Below are 18,874 nucleotides of genomic sequence, written 5' to 3'. Positions count from 1 at the left end.
CTTTGATATATTTATTTGCTTGCTTGGGCGGAGCTTGGAGCACAACAAGGAGGAGGCGGAGGCGGAGAGCACAGAGAAAGGGAAGCCACCCGGGGGCAGCAGGCTAGCCAGGCGGGGCTGGGAGGAGTCAAGCCGGGTTCCAGCCGCTTGGCGCTGCGCGCAACGAGAGCCTCGGGCGGCGGAGACAGGGGCGGGGGCGACGCTTGTCGGCCAATGGTGCTCGGCGCTACCGCAAGGGCGGTGCAGGAACCCCAGCCGCTGACAGTCAAAGTAACCAACTCCGCCCTAGTACCCGCGGGATTCCGGAGCCCGAGCTCTAGCCGGGCTGAGGCCGCCCAAAGCGCGCTGCGAGCAAGCGAATATGGCAGCAGAATGAGGAGCCTTGCGCCGGGTGGTGACCGCCGCTGCGGTGCTGCAGCTCGCAATCGGCGCTTGGCACGCCACGAACCGCTTTCTTAGTCGGCCTCCGGGTTATTTCATTCCGCATCAAGGACCGCGGAAAAAGGAGATCCGTAGCCCAGAGAGGGAGCTAGGAAGCGGGAGCGCGACCCGGGAGAGATTCTGCGGGGATGAGCCGGCCATGGGGCGGCCTCGGCGGGGCGCACGGAGACGGCCGGCGCATCGGCGGGACCGCTGCCTGAGCCCGGGCTCCACGGGACTTCGGGGCCTCGTGCGTCCCTGCGGAGTTCCTGACACTGTCTCTGGGAAGGACATGATACCTGCGTGGCGGACACTGCAGCGATCACAGCACTGAGGCTCCCGGAGCCTACAGGGTCTGCGGTTCTGTGTGCTGTCACACCGCCGCACGCGGGCGCCTTGCCCGGGGCTCGGCGACTGGCGCAGCGCAGCGAGATCGGCTGCAGGAGCCGGGGACTGCGGGACTAGCCGGAGAGGCGTGCGCGCGGGTGTTCGACTGGAGATTCCGGCAGAAGCAGAGCCGGACGGACCTGAGCAGCCATGCTTCCCGGGGTGGGCGTGTTCGGCACGAGCCTCACGGCCCGTGTCATCATCCCACTGCTGAAAGATGAGGGCTTCGCGGTGAAGGCACTGTGGGGACGCACTCAGGAAGAAGCCGAAGAGCTGGCCAAGGAGATGAGTGTTCCTTTCTACACTAGCCGCATCGATGAAGTGCTGTTGCATCAGGATGTAGATTTGGTGTGCATCAACCTGCCGCCGCCGCTCACCAGGCAAATCGCTGTCAAAACCCTGGGTGAGCGACCCCCCCTCCAGCCCTCTCTTCATTAGCCCCGGTCTTTGCTTCGCACCCTCTCCAATGGCAGAAGCGTACACTCCAGGGATTCCAAACCCATGCATGTTACTCCCAGCTTTTCCATTCCCAGTCCGTGGCCTTCCCCACCTCCACGCTTCGCTCCTGTCACCACCTGGAAGCGTATCCCCACGTGTGTGGTGCGGAGGCTGGAATAGGCTTGGGTTCCAGGTATAGGAACCAGGTGGATCAGATGCAGAGATCTGAAGATGGGTTGCTGTTTCGGGAGAGGAAACTCGGTCCCCAGCTGTGTGTGTTAGTGCTCCGGTGTGTTGGTGCGTGCGCGCCTGGGAGAGGCGAGCGCGCGGCCAGGAACCCTTGAATAAAGGACCGCACACGTGGCAGGGGTTTTCCCCGAGGTACCTGTTGTCAGCAGCTGTGGCACCCTATTTGGGTCATTTGTTTCCACTGTAAGTGAGTTTAGTGTGAGACGAGAGACGTGACAGCTGACCGGAATGACCTTTTTCTGCTCTGGAAGCAAGCAAGGAAGGATGGTGGAAGTGAGAGGGGGCGGGTCTATTAGAACATTCTCAAATGTGTCAGAGGTTAGTAAAGATTGTAATTTAATCTTTGGGCCGAGCCTCCCGGAGTTGTCTTCTGCTCCAATTGGGAATAATATACCTTATATTCTTAGGAGATGGGCGTTGCTGTTTCAGAGGCAGGGATGCTTTGTGTGGTAACAGGCCAGATGCTGCAATTTCCTTTGGAAACGTGCGATGGCACCTCCGCGTTTTGCCTCCGGAATATTCCCAGACGCTGTGTTTACAAGTAGGTTGGGACTCTGCTGGGCTCAGAGGAATGTCTTGAGCAAGCCTGTCCATCAGCAGCCCTCTTCCATACCTAAAACAACCCCACTTGCCTAGTCCCAGGCGTTAATTGCTCACCCTTGGATGTTAGAGTCTTAACTGGTGAAGAAAGAGCAAAAGCTCCTGAACTGGGGGCGTTGCATTATGGTAGAACACCTGTCTGGCATGCACAAGGCATTCGGTTTCAACTCTCAGCAAGGAGAAAAGAATTTTATAAGTTTTTGTTATTGACAAAACCAAGGTGAGTTACATTTTCTTAACGAAGCACCAGAGGTGCTATTATCGGAGTTTACTGTGTGATAGGGGTATAGCCAGGGCTTCATGCTTTCGTGATGGGCTGTAGGCTTTCTTCTTTTCCTTTGTGAGCGTGTTTTCCTGTGACTCGAGGTAGTCTATGACGATGAAAAATGTAGTGGCACTGGATTTATAAGTGGCCACACAGGCGCTAGACGACTTCCCTAGAAGCCCCATGAGGCGCCTCCTGCTTGTGCCTTGGAGGCCGCTCTTGACTGGCTACAGTCATGGTTAGGAGGTTGTACACACACAACACAGGAAGTGGAAAACCCCAAACAGTTGTCAGTCTGGCCTTGGCCATTGGGGGGTTTACACATACTAACGTTTACCTGGAATTTGAATGAGCCGCCCTTCAACGAGTCCCGGTGAATTGTGCTTCTTTTTCCACAGCCAGCAAAAGTGATAGACCTGTGTGTCCATGTCCTGGCCTGATAAGGAGAGGGTACCAGACAAGTGAGGTTAGTGGAATCACACACATTCTCCTTTGAGTTCCAGAAACTTCCTCCAAAGCCCTACCTCTGCCAGACTTTGGGTCACACCCTTCCCCAGCAAGCCAGGTTCAACCACCTGTCCTCCATAAGTCAATCAAAACACCCAAATTAGGCTATCCATTGTTTTGGCTCCACCCTCCTGCCAGGTGGACTGGCAAGCTGCGAACCTCACCTCGTTCCTTGAGAAGTTTCCCCTCTGGCTGACTCAGGTTTTAGGCTTTCTCTTCTCCCAGCATGAGATTCCTAGGGGAATTCCAGCTTCTTGGGGGTTTGTTGTTTTAATAGTCTGATAGCTGAAGCAAGGGCTGTCTCCTTAGAGCAGCTTCATTCTGTTCAGGCCAGTTACACTGCCTCAGTGGCGAAGCTGCTGTAGAGATCTTTCTGCCACACACAGTTTGTACACCATTCAGGGCTGTCTATAACCGAGAACTTCTTGTGGGCCGGCCTGGGTGGTAGTTTGCTGTGTATAAAACATTTTACTGTGATGAAACAGGTCGCTAAGGTAGACATCAGACTGATTGTACAAATGAGGCCACCCTGATTCAGAGAGCTGAGTCCGAGCTACCCATGGCCATATTCCTAGATAGCTGCGCTCACCAGCCAGCCTCTCCAGTTCTTTCTGAAGCCTGCTCCATTACCTCGGTTCCTCCTGTCACAGATTGCTGATGAGGTCCTGTGTTGCTTTCTACCCCACCCTGGAATCGGGTCCCCACACTGTGTCCCTGCTGTCTCCTGAATCTTTCTGTCTTTGTTACCTTTTTTTGCCAAGTTGCAGCCCACTATAGATATCAAGGTCCTCAACTAGTTTCTGAATTTTTCAGACGGTCCTGGCTCACGGCGTCTGGGCCATCCTTCACAGTGCTTCAAGTTATCGTACAGAGCCATAGCTACTGCTCCATTGTCAGTGCTTTTAGGAAAAGCCTTAGCTCGATGGCACCACAAACAAGAACCGGCCTCTGATGAGACTGGCCATCAAGTCCTTGATGAGACTTGAGGCTTATGTCCTGCAAGACATTCAGAATCCTGTGAGCTTCGGCCATCAAGATGGCTCATTGGGTAGTGATGGCTTGCCATGTAAGTCTGGAGACCTCAGTGTGATCCTTAGAACCCACAAGCAGATGGAGTGGGAGAGCTGATTTCATGAAATTGCCCTCTGACTCTGACTATCATATATGCACTGTAGCATGAGTGTACACACACACACACGTTTAGGGATATTGATCACACTGTGACACTCTGAGCCTGTGTTAATAAAGTTAAATTTGGATCAGCAGGGCAGAGCCAGTGACTAGTTGACAAGAATTGACCATAGAGATTTTGGAGGACCCAGGATACGATAGAGAGGCACAGGAAGGAGTAGGGAGGAGCTTGAAAAAGATTCCCGGTCCTTATTGATCTGGGAAGTATGGGGAGAAGACTGGCTGGTTGCTTCTCTGCTACCGCTTTGGTTTATCAGGCTTCACCCTAATATCTTAGAACTCATCATGCACACACACTAGAACTCCACGAGTCACAGTTAAGCTACCCATGGGGATTTCTTGGAGAGACTCTCTGCTCAAGCTTTCGTCAGGATCTCTATTGTCCCTGTAGTTGGACTAAGAATGGTGCAGCCTTCAAAACCGATCATCTGTTGGCCCTCCTGAGTGTTGTGCTTCTGCTTCTCGATCCCACCCCTTCCCCTGTGTTCCCTTCTAAGCTCTCAGTACCAGGAACCCTTGTACTTTCTAGAACCAATTTGAATGTGTTTGTTAAGAACCCAAATTGTGTTCAGTTAGTTTGAATAGGTTATATATTTACATGGTATAAGTTTCAAACACTATAAATGTGCACACTACATTAGAGTAAGTGCACCCCATTCTGAGGCCATCAACCTTACTACTTCTTTCAGTGTCTTCTATTCAAGATTTTCTGGCTAGTAGTAAATATATATATATATGTAAGAATTTTCATATTGGATGGGCGGTGGTGGCATATGCCTTTAATCCCAGCACTCAGGAGGCAGAGACAGGTGAGTTCGAGACCTGGTCTACAGAGCAAGTTCCAGGACCGGCTCCAAAGCTACAGAGAAACCCTGTCTCGAAACAACAACAACAACAACAAAACAACAGCAAAAAAGTTTAAGAGTTTTCATGTCCCCTTTTTTTTGGGTGATTGGTAAAGTCTCATTTGTGTTACTGGAAATCTGCTTTCTATCATGACATTATTAGCTCATATGTGAATTCAACCAACCAGCAATCAAAAATACTCAAAAACCAAAAGAAATTGTACCTGCACGGAACAACTGCAAATGTTTGTCTTGTCATCTCCCCCGAACAACCTAACAAGACCGCTACATACTGTCTTCCTACCCTATTAGCTATTCTAGGCAATCTAGAGAGGGCGAAAGCAGGGAGCATACACGTAGGTTACACACAAATACTAGGCTGTACTGAGGGACTTGAGCATCCATGAGCCTTTGTGTACCCATGGGGATTCTGGAACCGATACCCGGAGATAGGGGTAATTGAATACATATGTCTGTGTATGTAATATATTTATGTTATACACACATATATACATACACATACATATATTTAGAATGTGAATCCATCCTTGTCATGTTTTGGGCTATATAGGGTTTCATGGTAGAGGTGAAATGAAAGCGTATTTGACCTGTTCCCTGTTATTCAACATTTAGGTTGTTTCCTGTCTTACACAAGCGTGGAATGAGTGAGTCATCATGAGGCGCTGCCATTTTGTATACTCTAGTGTGGCATACACGCACTAGCTGAGAGCCGGCCTGGGGGGCATAGTCTCATTTCATGTGACATAGATACTGCCAGACGAGCTGGCATCTGACATTCTGCATTTTGTCAGTCTCCTGAGCTGCTCCCAGCAAGGCCCTGGACTTACACATCCCTGGAGTCTAGTATAGTTTGGCTCACACTGTTCAGTCCAGACAGACTAGTAGTTCGGGCCAGTACCATAGGCCAGTACCACCTTCTAGCTAGCCCTGGGTCAGTCCGAGCCTGTCAAAACATTGTCCCCCTGCAGCGGTCCTCTTCCCTTAGGTAATGCGGCAAGCTATCTGGCTGCCCGTGTAGGCCCAGGGGATTCTCTGTACCATGGGAGAGGTGAATGTGTAGGAGTCTGGACATAATTACACCCGCAAATGGCATGTCCGTTGTTCTCTTGGGCGTCGGGCTAACACTCATACTGAGGAGGTATTTGGATTCAAGTTGCCCTGCCTCCTCTCTGCCTCTTACTTCTTAAGTAATTGGGGCTCAGTCCTGGATGCACCACCCACCAGTACTAAGGCCTCCGTTATGATCCTGGAATTCCTCCAGTCACTTATCTGACTCTCTGGATCGTTGTACTGGCTCTGAAAATTGTCTAGATGGCTCACTCCCCTGCCTGTGAATGGTTGGACGACTCTCTCCCCTCCCTTTGAATGGCTCTTTCTCTACAGATCTATATTTTGAGGGAGTGACTTTTCGGGCCTCCCCTTCCACCTCTGGGTTCATCTCTGTCCCTGCTGTCTCTTTGCTGTTCTTGGTGACATTCTCACAGCTGGGGAGCCTCACGGGTGTCGTCTTAACTGCTCTTTGTCCCTCTGCTGGAAGGCAGCTCTTTGAGGGTTGAGCTTTTGTCTGTCTTGCTCCCTGTATAACTCTTTACTCCCTAGACAGTGCCACATACCCAGCCATCTAGCACACAGGCTGCAAATGCCTGTTAAATGACCAGTGAACGCGGAACCTTTTCATTGTGTGAACATGTGACCTCAGGAGTCACAGGTTAGGAACAGGCTACACCTATCAACAGAATTTTTTGTGCCCTGTGGGGTATTCTTCCCCCTTCTAACTTCACTGTTTACTGGTGTTACCTGGGGAGCCCTTCACAATATAGAATCCTGGATGGTAACAGATGAACAATTTCTGCCTTGCTCATGGTTGCAATACTGGACCAGCTAGACAAAGGAGTTGCTAAAGCTCTCGGCCTTTGGGGGACAGAAGGGGGCTTCCCTCCCTGAGTAATTATCACGCAGGACTGTGCCAGAAATACCTGCTCCCTTGTGTGGCATGCGACAACACTTGCCATGCTCTCTGTCCTCACAGTTGGAGGTGGCTGTGAAGACCCACAGGAATGGAAGGCTTCCCCTGGGTGGCCAGTAAAGCTACAGGCTTTCCTTGAGCTCTGATCTTCCTGCGCCTGAATCTTGCCCCAACTTGTTTGGCATTTGGCATCCTCAGCTAAGGACCTGGAGCAGTGGAGACCTTAGCACTAAGGACTGGGGGGAGAGAGGTGAGAACTGACGATCTCAGGCCATTGTTGCCTCACCAGTGATTATTCGGGCTGCAGATAATGGCAAGGGTGGACTTGGATTTGAGGGGAGCTGTTCTGAAATTCTAGCAGCCCCTGAATTTCCAGTTTTTCCCTGGAGTTTCTTTTGGATCTCTTCCTATCTTAACACTGGGAGGAAAAAAAAAAAAAGAAGTGATTGTATTCTCTGGGTTCCTGCCCCTGTGCACAGCAGGAAATGATTTTCGGTCTATCAGTTTGGTGCAGAATTGAGGAAGCCCTTGGGTATTATGTAAATGAGAGAAATTACTCTGTTTATGGTTAGAAAAACCCAGGCGTGACCAGGCTCATTGCATCTAACCGGTATTAGGTGCACTTGAGTGATCATTTGCTGGATGTGTTGGACTTTGGAGATGGATAATTTTGCAGTGTATCATGGAAGGAGAAAGTAAATGAAAAAGTTGAGCATTTTGATACCTGACCTGGGAGAATGGCGTGAAAGAGGAAATGAAAAGGCATGTTTAATATGCAAGCAAAATTGTGACACGTTTGCAAGCTGTGACCTAGGAAGGAGCTTTGCCACTTAACATGTTGTGTATGGTTAAAGTAACTAGTTATAGAAACGGTTGGTGGGCCACTCCTGTGTGACTTTGGGGGAGGTAGTCGTCTTCAAAATAATTACTAAAAATTCAAAAAATATTGTTATTTTAGCGTGTATGTGCAGGTCTGAGGGCAACTTCGAGTTGGTCTCCCTTTCTATTTGTTACGTGGGCTCTGGGGATCGAATTCAGGTTTCTAGGCTTGCGCAGTAAGCCCTTTTATGCACGGAGCCATCTCACCAGCCCTTTGGAAATTATTATTGTGTGTGGGTGTCCATGCATCACGACAGTCGTGTGGTGGTCAGAGGACAACTGAGTTCTAAGGATCCAGCTCAGTAAGGAATTTCACCTGCTGAGCCTTCTCATCAGTCCCGCCCAGTATCCATTGCTCTTGAGCCTCCATTAGTCTCCCCAGTGAAATGGAGCAAAGGACACTACCATATGGGACATTTAAAATGAGGAGGATGATGTCACGACCTGGCCTGTTGTCCCCAATCAATTATATGTATGGGCTCAACAAATATTTATTTCTTTTTGTCTCATGTGATCACCTCTCTAGTTGGCTTATATATGTGATGCTTTTTTGTATGTGTGGGGAGGGGTATGTGTTGAGATAGTGTCTCATCTTCTAGTCTAGGCTGGCCTTGAACTTGGGCCAGTCCCCTTGCTTCAGCCTCCTGGGTACCAGGATTACAGGTGTCAGTCATCATCCATGCCTAGAGTGAATGGTTCGACTAAAAACATCTCTTGTGTATCCCAGGTGGGACTCAAACCCACAATGTTGTTGCGAATGACTTTGACCTTCTGAGATCTTGTCTCTACCTCCTATACTAGATTGCAGACACGCACTACCATGCCTGGTTTTTATGCAGTGCAGGGGATAGAACACAGGTCTTTGTATATGTCAGGTGGGTACTCTACCGAGCCCCGTGGTGCTTTTGAAATTTTTTTATTTTCTGCCCTATTCAGAAAATAATTTTCAAGTTTCCCTCCCTCCCTCCCTCCCTCCCTCCCTCCCTCCCTCCCTCCCTCCCTCTCTCCCTCCCTCCCCCAAAGGGAAGGTCTCTAAGCTGAGCTTTTCTTTCATTTTGTGTTTGCTACAAACTCAGCACAGTCAGCATTCAAGGTCTACAGATCCCACACTCTCAGATCAATAAATTACAAGTGGAAATCATCCATTAAAAAGGAACTGCGTCTGTACCGAACACACAAACCGTTTGTCCCCCAGTTTAAACGGTGCTTACATCTGGATGGGATTCAGGTGCATAAGGAATATGTGTAGGTTCTGTGCAAACAATGTTTCTTTTCACAAAGGGGGTTTGAGCAAAGACTTTGGCGTTCTCCAGGACAGTAAACCCGCTCTGAAGATCTGAGGGACTGCCATAGTAGCTTCACGGTGATCAGCAGGAGGCACAGAATACCACATCCTCATTGTGACCGTCGCTTGTGACAGGGCCGTGGGGCATCTCACAGAAACCAAGAGCTGATCTTGGGCACCTTGGCTGTGCATTCCTAGAGTTAATTTTGCTTCTCTCCGTGCGTCAACCTGTCATTCATCTCTGCTCGCAGCAGCCTCCTCGGCTTCCAATGTGGTAGACGAAAACTGTCTGGCTTCCTGCTACACACATTACAGGTTCAGCCACCTGGGAAGTACAGCCCCTCCCCTCTTCCCAGTTCTCCCTGCTTCTTCTGTCTGGTGCTGTCTCCTGGCTGTCATTTCTATGGTTACCTTCAGTGTTTGGATAGAGAAGTGGTTCTCAACCTTTATTTACTTAATGAAATGCATCGTTGCATTGCCTTTCTAGTTGATCACAGCAAAACAGTAAAAAGTACTGATGTATGTGAGATCCAGCGAGACCGCTTATTGCTAATATAAGGTCATGTATATGTCTTATATATGCACATATATAACATAGACGCATGCATAGATACCGCACAGAGGCAGAGACCCAGGATTTAAGCACTCTAATCCAGTGTAATTGTCCTGGGGGATAATCTAAAGGAAGCCTCTTACGCCTTCAGCTATCTGTGTACTCAAACAATGGCCTGCTGAGAATTAGCATATCTCCAGGAATTCATGTTGGAAGAAGGAAAAGGCTGCCATCTAGTCAGCCAGAGTGGGAACTTGTCTCTCAGGAAGGGATTTCACACAGTTGTGAAAACCTGTCCGACCACCTTGCAAGAGAAGCTGGAGCCAGACACTGCCTTGTTAGTGATGGGCATGACCACACCTGGCCAGGACTGCTTAGTTATGCGTGCCTCTTGCTTTGTATTTAAATCGAATACTCACCTCAGAACCTGGAATAAGGACCTGCAGGGGTGGGGCAGCTGTCACTGGACCTCTTTCTGTTCCTCTTCCTCATCTGGCCACTTGAATAGACCAATCTCTCTCTCTCTCTCTCTCTCTCTCTCTCTCTCTCTCTCTCTCTCTCTCTCTCTCTCTCTCTCTCTCTTTCTCTCTCTCTCTCTCGGTTTATTTTTATTTTGTGTGAGTGAGGGTGTGCCTACATGTATGTGTGTATACTCAGTGTGTTCCTGGTACCCACAGAAGTCAGGAGAGGGCATTGGAGACCATAGAACTGGTTGTGAACCCCCATGTGAGTGCTGGGCGCCGACTCCTTTAGAAGGGCAGCCAGTGCTCTTGCCTATTGATCTCTCTCCAGCTCCTGGACCCCCTTTCTCTGCTTCTCACTGCTGCTTATCTCTTTAATTGGAGTAGAGAGGATGGAAGGCTGGGCCTAGTTTGTGAGGGCTTGGGATGAGTTTGGGCTTCCCCTTGACTAAGAAGAGAGGACAGGACTTAAATAATTTAAAAGAAAGGTATGCTTGCCTGTAATTCTAGGATTTAGGAGGCTGAGGCAAGAGGGTCAAAGTCAATTTGGTCTACACCAGTGGTTCTCAACCTTCCTAATGCTGCGCCCCTTTAATACAGTTCCTTGTGTTGTGGTGACCACCAATCATAAAATTATTTCATTGCTATTTCATATGTATAATGTTGTTACTGTTATGAATTGTAGTGTAAATATCTGTGTTTTTTGATGGTCTTAGATGACCTCTGTGAAAGGGCCATTGGTCCCCCACAAGGGGTCATGATCCACAGGTTGAGAAACCATAGGTCTACATGCTGCGACCCTTCTCTCTAAATAAATGAATAAATATATACATGAGGAGCTGTACAAATAGCTCCGCAGTTAAGAGCACTTACTGCTCTTATAAAAAATCTAGTTCCTAGCACCTCTGTGGCAGCTCACATCTACCTGCACTTCCTCTTCTGGGGTATCTGATGCCTTCTGGCCTCACAGGCATTGTGTGCACGATATACATGCACACATATAGACAAACACACTAAAAAACCCCAAATGAGTAAACAATGAGAATACAAAAATGCATTTAAGAAAGACAAGGCCCCATGAGTAGAGTCACCCAGATGACCTGTCCAACTCCGCTGAGCTCCCTCTGTATTGTCCCCACCGCCCAGGACACAGTGGATTGAGAATATCCAGCTTTGTCAAAAAAGTCAGAAGTGAAGAGTTTGAAGGTTCCCCACCTGCAGAATGGTTGAGAGCTGAGGCAACGGAAACGTGAATTACCCTGACTTGAGCATCACATATGTAGACGTGTGTCAAATTACCACTCTGTGTCTCCTAAATATTCATGTCATTTGCTAATAATCATAAAATTTTAAAGAAAATCCAAAATTAAAAAAAAATTTGGAGCTACTGTCAATGCTACTTGCATCATTCTCTCTGCTCAGGCTCCAGTTAGTGATGGGAGCTAGTGACAGATCTCTAGGGTCAGCGAGGGTGACAGCTCGCGGAGCGTTGGAAGGAACTGGGTTGGGAAGAGCCCAAGGAACTGCCTTAGTGAGTGTGAAAAGCCCTGCAAAAATGAATTCACCCTGAAAGGCTTCAAGAGGATGCTCCATGTGGGGCAGAATTAGGGGTGCAGGATGGGGGAAGAGAGGGTGCTGCAGAGGGTCTCGGTTCTGGCCCGTGTTGCTGCATGGAGCTTTGCAGAGGTTTAGCATCTTCTTGGGAATGCACACTGAAATTTAATCCCCATAATGGGAGTGTAAGAAGCTGGACCATGTGGGATCTTTAAGAGAGAACTGGGGCCCTGCCTTCATGCAAAATTAATCCAGTCATGTGTGCTTCCCTGTCTCCAAGGGACAGGGTGGTAGTGAGTGTACACATTGGGGGATTGGTGTCCCAGAACTAATTAGTGGAGGTTTTACAAGGTCTGGGTGCAGCCCTCAGTTTATTAATCAGAAGGAAACGCGTTCTGGGGAGTTTTCCTAAATTCACCCTGAGATATTGGGAATGAACCCTCCCCGACCACCACAGGACTTTAGGTAGCCATGGTACCCAAGGAAGGCTGCCATGTTGGGAACCCTTAGCAAACCTGTAAGGACTGGGCTTTCTAGTCACTAGAGAGAGAAGCAGAGGAACAAAGGGACTTCACGTGCAGGAGGGCAGATACCAGCGCCACCCCCACCGGGCATGTGGAGGTCAGAGTTTAACTTTCACGCTCTTGTCCACTCCGTGTTTTTGAGGCAAGGTCTCTCACTTGACCTGGCACCCTACGCTAGGCTGGCTAGTGGCTAGTGGGCCCCTAGAGATCTGCCTGTCTCCACCTCCTCTAGTGATGGGATTACAAGTGCAGCATGGTATGGGACTATTTAAGTGGCTTCTGAGGATCGAACTTGGGTCCTTGTGATTGCACAGTAACTGCCTCACTTAGCTATCTCCCCAGGTCATTGCCAGGCCTCTTTGTTGTTGCTGGTGTTTTTTTTTTTTTTTTTTTTTTTTTTTTTTTTTTTTGAGATGGGGTTTCTCTGTGTAGCCCTGGCTGTCCTGGAGCTCACTCTGTACACCAGAGACCTGCCTGTCTCTGCCCCCTGAGTGTTGGGAATAAAGGTGTGTGCCACCACCGCCCAGTTAGTGCCAGGCCTCTAGATCCTGAAAGAACCTGTGAGCATATTTGGCAGCCAAGTCCTGGGATCTGAGCTGAGGGGAATTAGACTTCACAGTAACTTCATCCCTACCTCCTGCCAACATACTGGAAGACGCCAGGAAAAGCGTGGCTTCTATCTTCATCCTTCCTCTCCCCATCCCCCCTTCCTTCATCTGAGGGGAGAGGCTTTAACAATCTAGAGCACAAAGCCTCAACAGAAGGAAGGGTCATCACTATTTTGCTGATTACTATGGCTTCCCTTCCCCGCTCCCCCCTTTAAGTCCTGTTAATGATAGGCAGCCCGATCCATCGGTGTGAACATTCCTTAGGGAGCCTAGGCTGTTGCATCCCAGCTTGTCAGAGCTTGGAGGGGGTAGAAGAGAAGAGCAGAGAGGAGAGAGCCTGCACATGGGGTGCGGGGTGAGTAGGGGTGGTGGAGGAGAGAAGTGTGCATCTGAGAGCGCGAACACACGTGACAGAGTTGAGTGTCTGCAGAGTGGCTCTCCACTGAAGCCAAGTGCACAGCACTCAGCATGGATTGCTGGCTATTTGGAGGGAACTCTGCTCATCTCCTACACGAATATGAATAACTGGGTGGTAGAAAATGAGCTGTGCTTCTCTGCTCTTAGAGCCAGGGCATCAGAGGAGAAAAGAGCAGTAGCCACAAAAACAGGAGGGAGATGCTGCACGGTGTGTTTGTAAAGGCTTCTGTTCGCTCCAGCCCCAGTGAGAGGGACAATTGTTTACACCCCATCGTGATGTCCTCTCCGAGAGTCCTAGGAGACAAGGTTGGAGCCCTAGGGGATGCGCTCATCTGATTTAATATGCAGGGCTATTCACGTCCAGAGTACAGAGAGCCTGGCTTTCCCCCTAAGGCCCATGGGTACCACAATGCTATGTTTGTCTGTGGAAGTGAGATTTAGCCACTCCTTCCTGACCAAATGCAGCTGCCTCCGTCCACAGCCCAGGGCTTGGGGGATTCCAGCGTCATCTGTATCCTGAGCCCTTATTGGCTCTTTCCAGCCTCTTGGCCTCTAGTGGGATTATACTGGCTCCTTCGGGAGACCTACATTGAATTTCCTGGTCCCTGGCTTGGGTGCTTGTCAGTTTTTACATTTCTTGATTTGTGTGTGTGTGTGTGTGTGTGTGTGGTGGGGGGGCATGTGTAGGTGCCTGTAGAGGCTAGAAGAGACCAGCGGATCTCCTGGAGTTATAGGCACCCATGAGCTGAGGATGTGGGAACTGAACCCAGCCCCTCCCCCTTCTAAAGAAGCCCAATTAAATGGCCAATATTTGTGTAAAGTACAAACGGAGCCGCTTGATGTTTACCTCCCTTTGCACTGGGTTCTGGGGAAAAGTCTGGGATTTTCTTTGTTGGGTTTATCAGGGATATGGCTAGTGCTGCCTTACTGTCCCTGAGGACCAAGGTGGAACACAGAGCTATGGGGCACACAGCCATGAGAAGGGACACAGGCAACTCCCTTCCTTGCACGTTGAATTCTGGGAAGTTCCCAAGTGAAGGCCTGAATGTGTTTATTGCCACAGTGCGCTGGAGCCATCTCTGTCTGTAGACAGATGGAAACTTGTGGAAATCTAGAGCCGTCCTGGGTTAAGGAGGCAGCATCTAGGAGGCTGTGAGAGGAGGAACAGCCAGTTCCACCCCTGGTTTTTGTACACCCTTGACTCGACTTGCAGGTCCATGCTTACATTAGCATAGTCCTACAGTGGGCTTCAACTAAGTCGTTTTCCTGGACAGCTATACGAAGAGCAAAAAAGGGAGAGTGGATATGAGATCTGGTGCCTCAGACAGGAGACCCTGTGGAATAGTGGAAAGAGAAGTCAGCTGACAGTCAAATACCTCAGGCAGGCCCTGGGGGCTGGGGGAAGGGTGCTGTCATACCTGTCTCTTAACTAATGCCTCAGGAAACCAAGTCTCAGAAGAGCTGAGTGGCTTGCCAGTGTTCTTAGACCTAATTGCTAACAACCACGTCAGGACCAAACCCAGGTCTCCTGAGAGGAGTCTCGTACGCTATGGGATTAGTTTGTCAGTTGGCACGTGTGCTTCTCTAACAAGGAGGAAAATGAGGAGCTGACTTCTAGGAAGCTCTTCTAAGGATGTAATAAAGTATCAGTCACAAAAGACGCCTCCCCAGTCAGTAGAGAGAGAGAGAGAGAAATAGGCTGAGCATGGCCAGTAAACTGGACCAGAGAGAGGGAGAGCAAGAAGCACAGAGAGAGGGAGAGCGTGGGAGAGCAGAGAGGGGCTTTGAGAAATAGCAGTTATGAGGCGAATGGGGAGCTGGGGGTGGGGGCAGCTTCTGAGCCGGGGGGGGCGGAGTTTAGAGTAAGGGAGAAGGTGAGAAGAGCAGAGTGGACTTTGGGATGTGTGAAGGGTACTTGGGCTTCTGACGGGGCCTGGAGGCCAGCATGCACTCGGATTTGCTAAGAGGCACCACAGCCATTTGTACCTTCTGCCTTTTGGAATTTGGGGGAAAATGGAGCTTCCTTTGGACCAGACAGTGATAACCTTGTTTAATTCCCCCAACCCCACATACTTAACCAATATACACCCTTAACTAATATACAAGGAAAGCCTGGTAGGTGATCAGCCCAAATCCTGAGGATGGTTTTGTAAAGTAGTAAAATTATGGACTATTTCCCTAGATTTTGAATTTATTAGGCCATTGTCCTAGTTAGCTTTTTGTCGATTTCTGGGAAGAGAGAACCCCAAATGAGAAAATGCTCTCATCGGATTGGCTTGTGGGGCTCCTTCTTGATTGACAGTTGCTATGGCAAGGCTCAGCTCACTGTCGATGAAATCATCCCTGGGCAGGTGGTCCTGAGAAACCAGGCCCAGCAAGGAATGAGGAACAGCCCAGTAAGCAGCACTCCTGCATGGCCTCTGCTTCAGTTTTGACCTCCAGGTTCCTGCCTTGCTTGAGTTCCTGCCTTGACCTCTCTCGGGGATAGACTGTGATGCAGAAGTACAAGCCAAATCAACCCTTTCCTCTCCAACTTTTGGTCATGATGTTCATCTCAGCAGTAGAAACCTAAGTAGGACAGAAATAACGGAAATACATTTTTCCCAGGGAGAGAAAAGCAGGGGATGTGACTCAGTGCTCACAGCACCACAAAACAAAGCCCAGAAACCAGGGCTGGTGACAATGAGTGACTCTCTCCCTAACTCTCTGATTCCATACCCCCCCCCTTTTTTTTTTTGAGAAAGGGTTCCTCTATGTAGTTTTGACTGTCCTGGAACTCACTCTGTGGCTATCCTCAAATTTACCAATATCCACCTACCTCTGCTTCCCCAGTGCTGAGACCTCCTGGCTGATTCTGTACCCTTTGGGCTTGGGACAACTGGGCGACCCTCACACACGTGTGTTTAACACAGGAAAGTGAATCTAGCTTAAAGGCGTAGACAGACTTGCCAAAGCACAAGGGGATGAATCGGTGACGATGGGCCTGTGGTGGTTAGATGTACCTGCCCCTCACTTTGGGGAGAGGCATAGGCTCCTGGCTGAAGGGTGACTGCTTAGAACCCTAACTTTGCACGGCCCAAACCTGAGCACAGATGGAGGGAATTGCTCTTGTTTTCAGCCTTTCCTTTGCTGTTTGAACTTGTATGAAAAATGAAGGTTTCGTTAGCTTCTGCCTTTGAGGGATATAGGAATGGAAGGGCATGGTGTACCTCTGTAATCTCAGCTCTGAGGAGGTACAGACAGGAGCATTAGGAGATCAAGGCCATCCTCAGCCACATAGCAAATTCAGTGTCAGCCTGGGCATCACGAGACACTGACAATGGTAGCAGGTGGTTAATTGCCGGGTCTGGGCCATCACATCCTCATCATTGCTGGGGAAGGGGCTCATGAAGTCCCATTGGCTGTTAGTGGTTTTGAGGGGATGGGTGCCATTCTCTTCAATGATGTAGCCACAACCAAACTGCCTTTGATTCACTGAATCTCCTCCCACCCACACTTGGGGATGTACTCTTACTAAATTCTGTGGACCACACACAGAAGACATGAGAGTAGGAAATTGAGAAGAAGAATTCCAGGGGGAGAAGGTGGGGAGTGAGAGGGGAAGAGTGCGGTGAAGAGCCATTCTGTGGATGCGTGAGACCATTAACCAACTAAAGCAGTAAAACCAAAAACCACAGAATGAGAGCCTCAAGCCAAGACAGTCCTGGGTAGCAAGCTGAGGGCAGAAATGGTCGTGCGGGAGGCTGGAAGGGTGGCAGTCGTGCTCATTCCCACATCTTGGGCAGGTGGCCTTCTTGCAACTGAGGTTTTTTTTTTTTTTTTTCTTTTTTTTTTTCTGTAACAGGCAGGTGCTAGAGTAGATTTTAAAACCACCTCTCTAGTTCCCACTTTGAATATCAATTCGAATAACTTGCACCAATGGACCAAATCATTTGGTTCTGTAGCTATTTTTAGGGGCAGTTTCATCGCCATTTCTGTCATGTAGTTGATTAGTTTGGCGGCTGCTGCTTCTTCTTTAATCCTTTATAAAAACACAAGAGTTTGGCTCCGTAGGCTCTGTACCAGGAAGCGACCTTCCCTCTCTCTGCAAGGGAGGAGATGAATTCCCAGGGCAAAGTCACAGGGCTGATGAGGCTTAGCGGAAAGGCTGCTTGTTAGTACTGTGTGCGTGTATCTGTGGTGTGTGTGTGTGCGCGCGCGCGTGCGCATGCTTGTCCATGCATGTGTGTGTGTGTGCATGCATGCACCTGTGTGGTACAAGCATACATGTGTACATAGTACACCAGCCCATGTGTGTTGTGCCCTCGATGGTGTTTTTGTAGAATTTCTTTAAGCACACTGCTGAGAACCCATCCGTGTGGGTAGCTGCTCCCACCAACTGCCAAGCCGACAGTTCAGTGGGGGTTCTGTATAATTTCTGGGCACAAATTTATCAGCCCAGTAGGTGTTGAAGATGTGTTAGTATTTTCTGTTAGAGCCTTCTTAAGTATGGGCTCCACCAGACTAGGGAACAATGTGCTCTTGGCACGTCCTGAGCGGAGCAAGGGCTATTGGTGGTGGCCAAGCCCAGGTCAGATAGCTGATAACAGCAGCTGTAGTTGGAGAGGTGCTTGCAGCCAGTAGGTGCTGTCCCGGCACCCTCTGCTGCAACTGGCTCCCAGGAATGCCCTCACCGTTCTAAAAGCCAGAGGACATTCTCTTGCTCTCCTCAGGGCATGAGAAGCCTGTTCTACTGATTCAGACCCCTCCAGAGGAATCACTCAGTTCACTTGAAGGGAAAGCAATCAGGTTTTATTTCTCTTGGTTTGTACATCTGCCTTCTCCTGACTGAGATGAAAACGCAGGCCATATGGCCACCCACAGAAGGCACCGGATTGCCGCGTAGCTTCCAGAAACGTTATATAACCGTGAGTCATGAGGCTCAGCAGAGAGCTGAGGAGCCAATGGAAGCTCATCTGCTGCCACGCAGGTCACATGTGGGTCACCCTACACCAGGGTGGCACGGATCTTTCCCAGGATTCACTTTACACATTGTTTCAGTGTTCGATGGTTTTTATGTACGACCTGGCTTCCTACAATCCATCCTAAATGGAGCCATTCCTTTTATGTTAGTGAGCCCTGATGCTGCTTCTTGACCTGTGGGATACTTGGTATGTTGATAGCCAGGATAGGACTGAAGGTGTGGATATCTCTCTCTCTCTCTCTCTCTCTCTCTCTCCCCCCCCCCCCCCCCCCCGAGTTAAGAAGCACTCACTTGCAAGTGGCGCATACCATACTTTACAGAATTTACAAGGTATGGCATACAGAGGCGCCCCTGTAGATTCAAGCTCTGTAGGTTCAAGGTGGCCCGAGAAGCTGCATCTCTGGCTTGCATCATAAAAATGGATGTAGCTGACTCGTGAACCAAGCTTTGAAGACTTGGGTTTAAAATAAGTGTAGATCAGTTAACAGTAATATGAGGCACATCGCTGTTTGTGAAAATGTGACATAGGGACTGGAGTGTTGTTGGTGTTAAATTGCTTGCTTAGCACACTGGATGGCCTGGGTTCAATCACCAGCCTCATACATGCACACATGCAGGCATGCGTACCCACAAGCATGCAGGTATAAAAATCATACATGCACACATGCAGGCATGCACATCCCCAAATATGTAGGTATATGCATCATATATTTATACATGCAGACATGCACATGCACAAGC

General features: G+C 49.3%; 1 protein-coding gene across 4 annotated transcripts in view; it reads left to right on the top strand.

Moving 5' to 3' along the window:
* The first annotated feature begins 202 nt into the window (after positions 1–202).
* The window catches only part of Gfod1 (Gfo/Idh/MocA-like oxidoreductase domain containing 1), a 98,446-nt gene continuing 79,774 nt past the window's right edge, over positions 203–18,874 (top strand). Inside the window, exon 1 of one of the 4 annotated variants that reach the window (XM_057787569.1) lies at positions 203–1,210. In XM_057787569.1, the coding sequence (XP_057643552.1) occupies positions 958–1,210 (253 nt within the window). In that variant the 5' untranslated portion in view covers positions 203–957. Of the gene's footprint in view, positions 1,211–1,268; positions 1,678–1,698; positions 1,813–2,802; positions 2,826–18,874 lie in introns of those variants that run through there. The other 3 variants (XM_057787570.1, XM_057787571.1, XM_057787572.1) reach the window with 3 other exon arrangements.

Source organism: Chionomys nivalis, chromosome 13, assembly GCF_950005125.1.
Source record: "Chionomys nivalis chromosome 13, mChiNiv1.1, whole genome shotgun sequence".
NCBI lineage: Eukaryota > Metazoa > Chordata > Mammalia > Rodentia > Cricetidae > Chionomys > Chionomys nivalis.
Note: the sequence above shows the minus strand (reverse complement) of the source record. Positions and strands in the feature narration are given on the sequence as shown.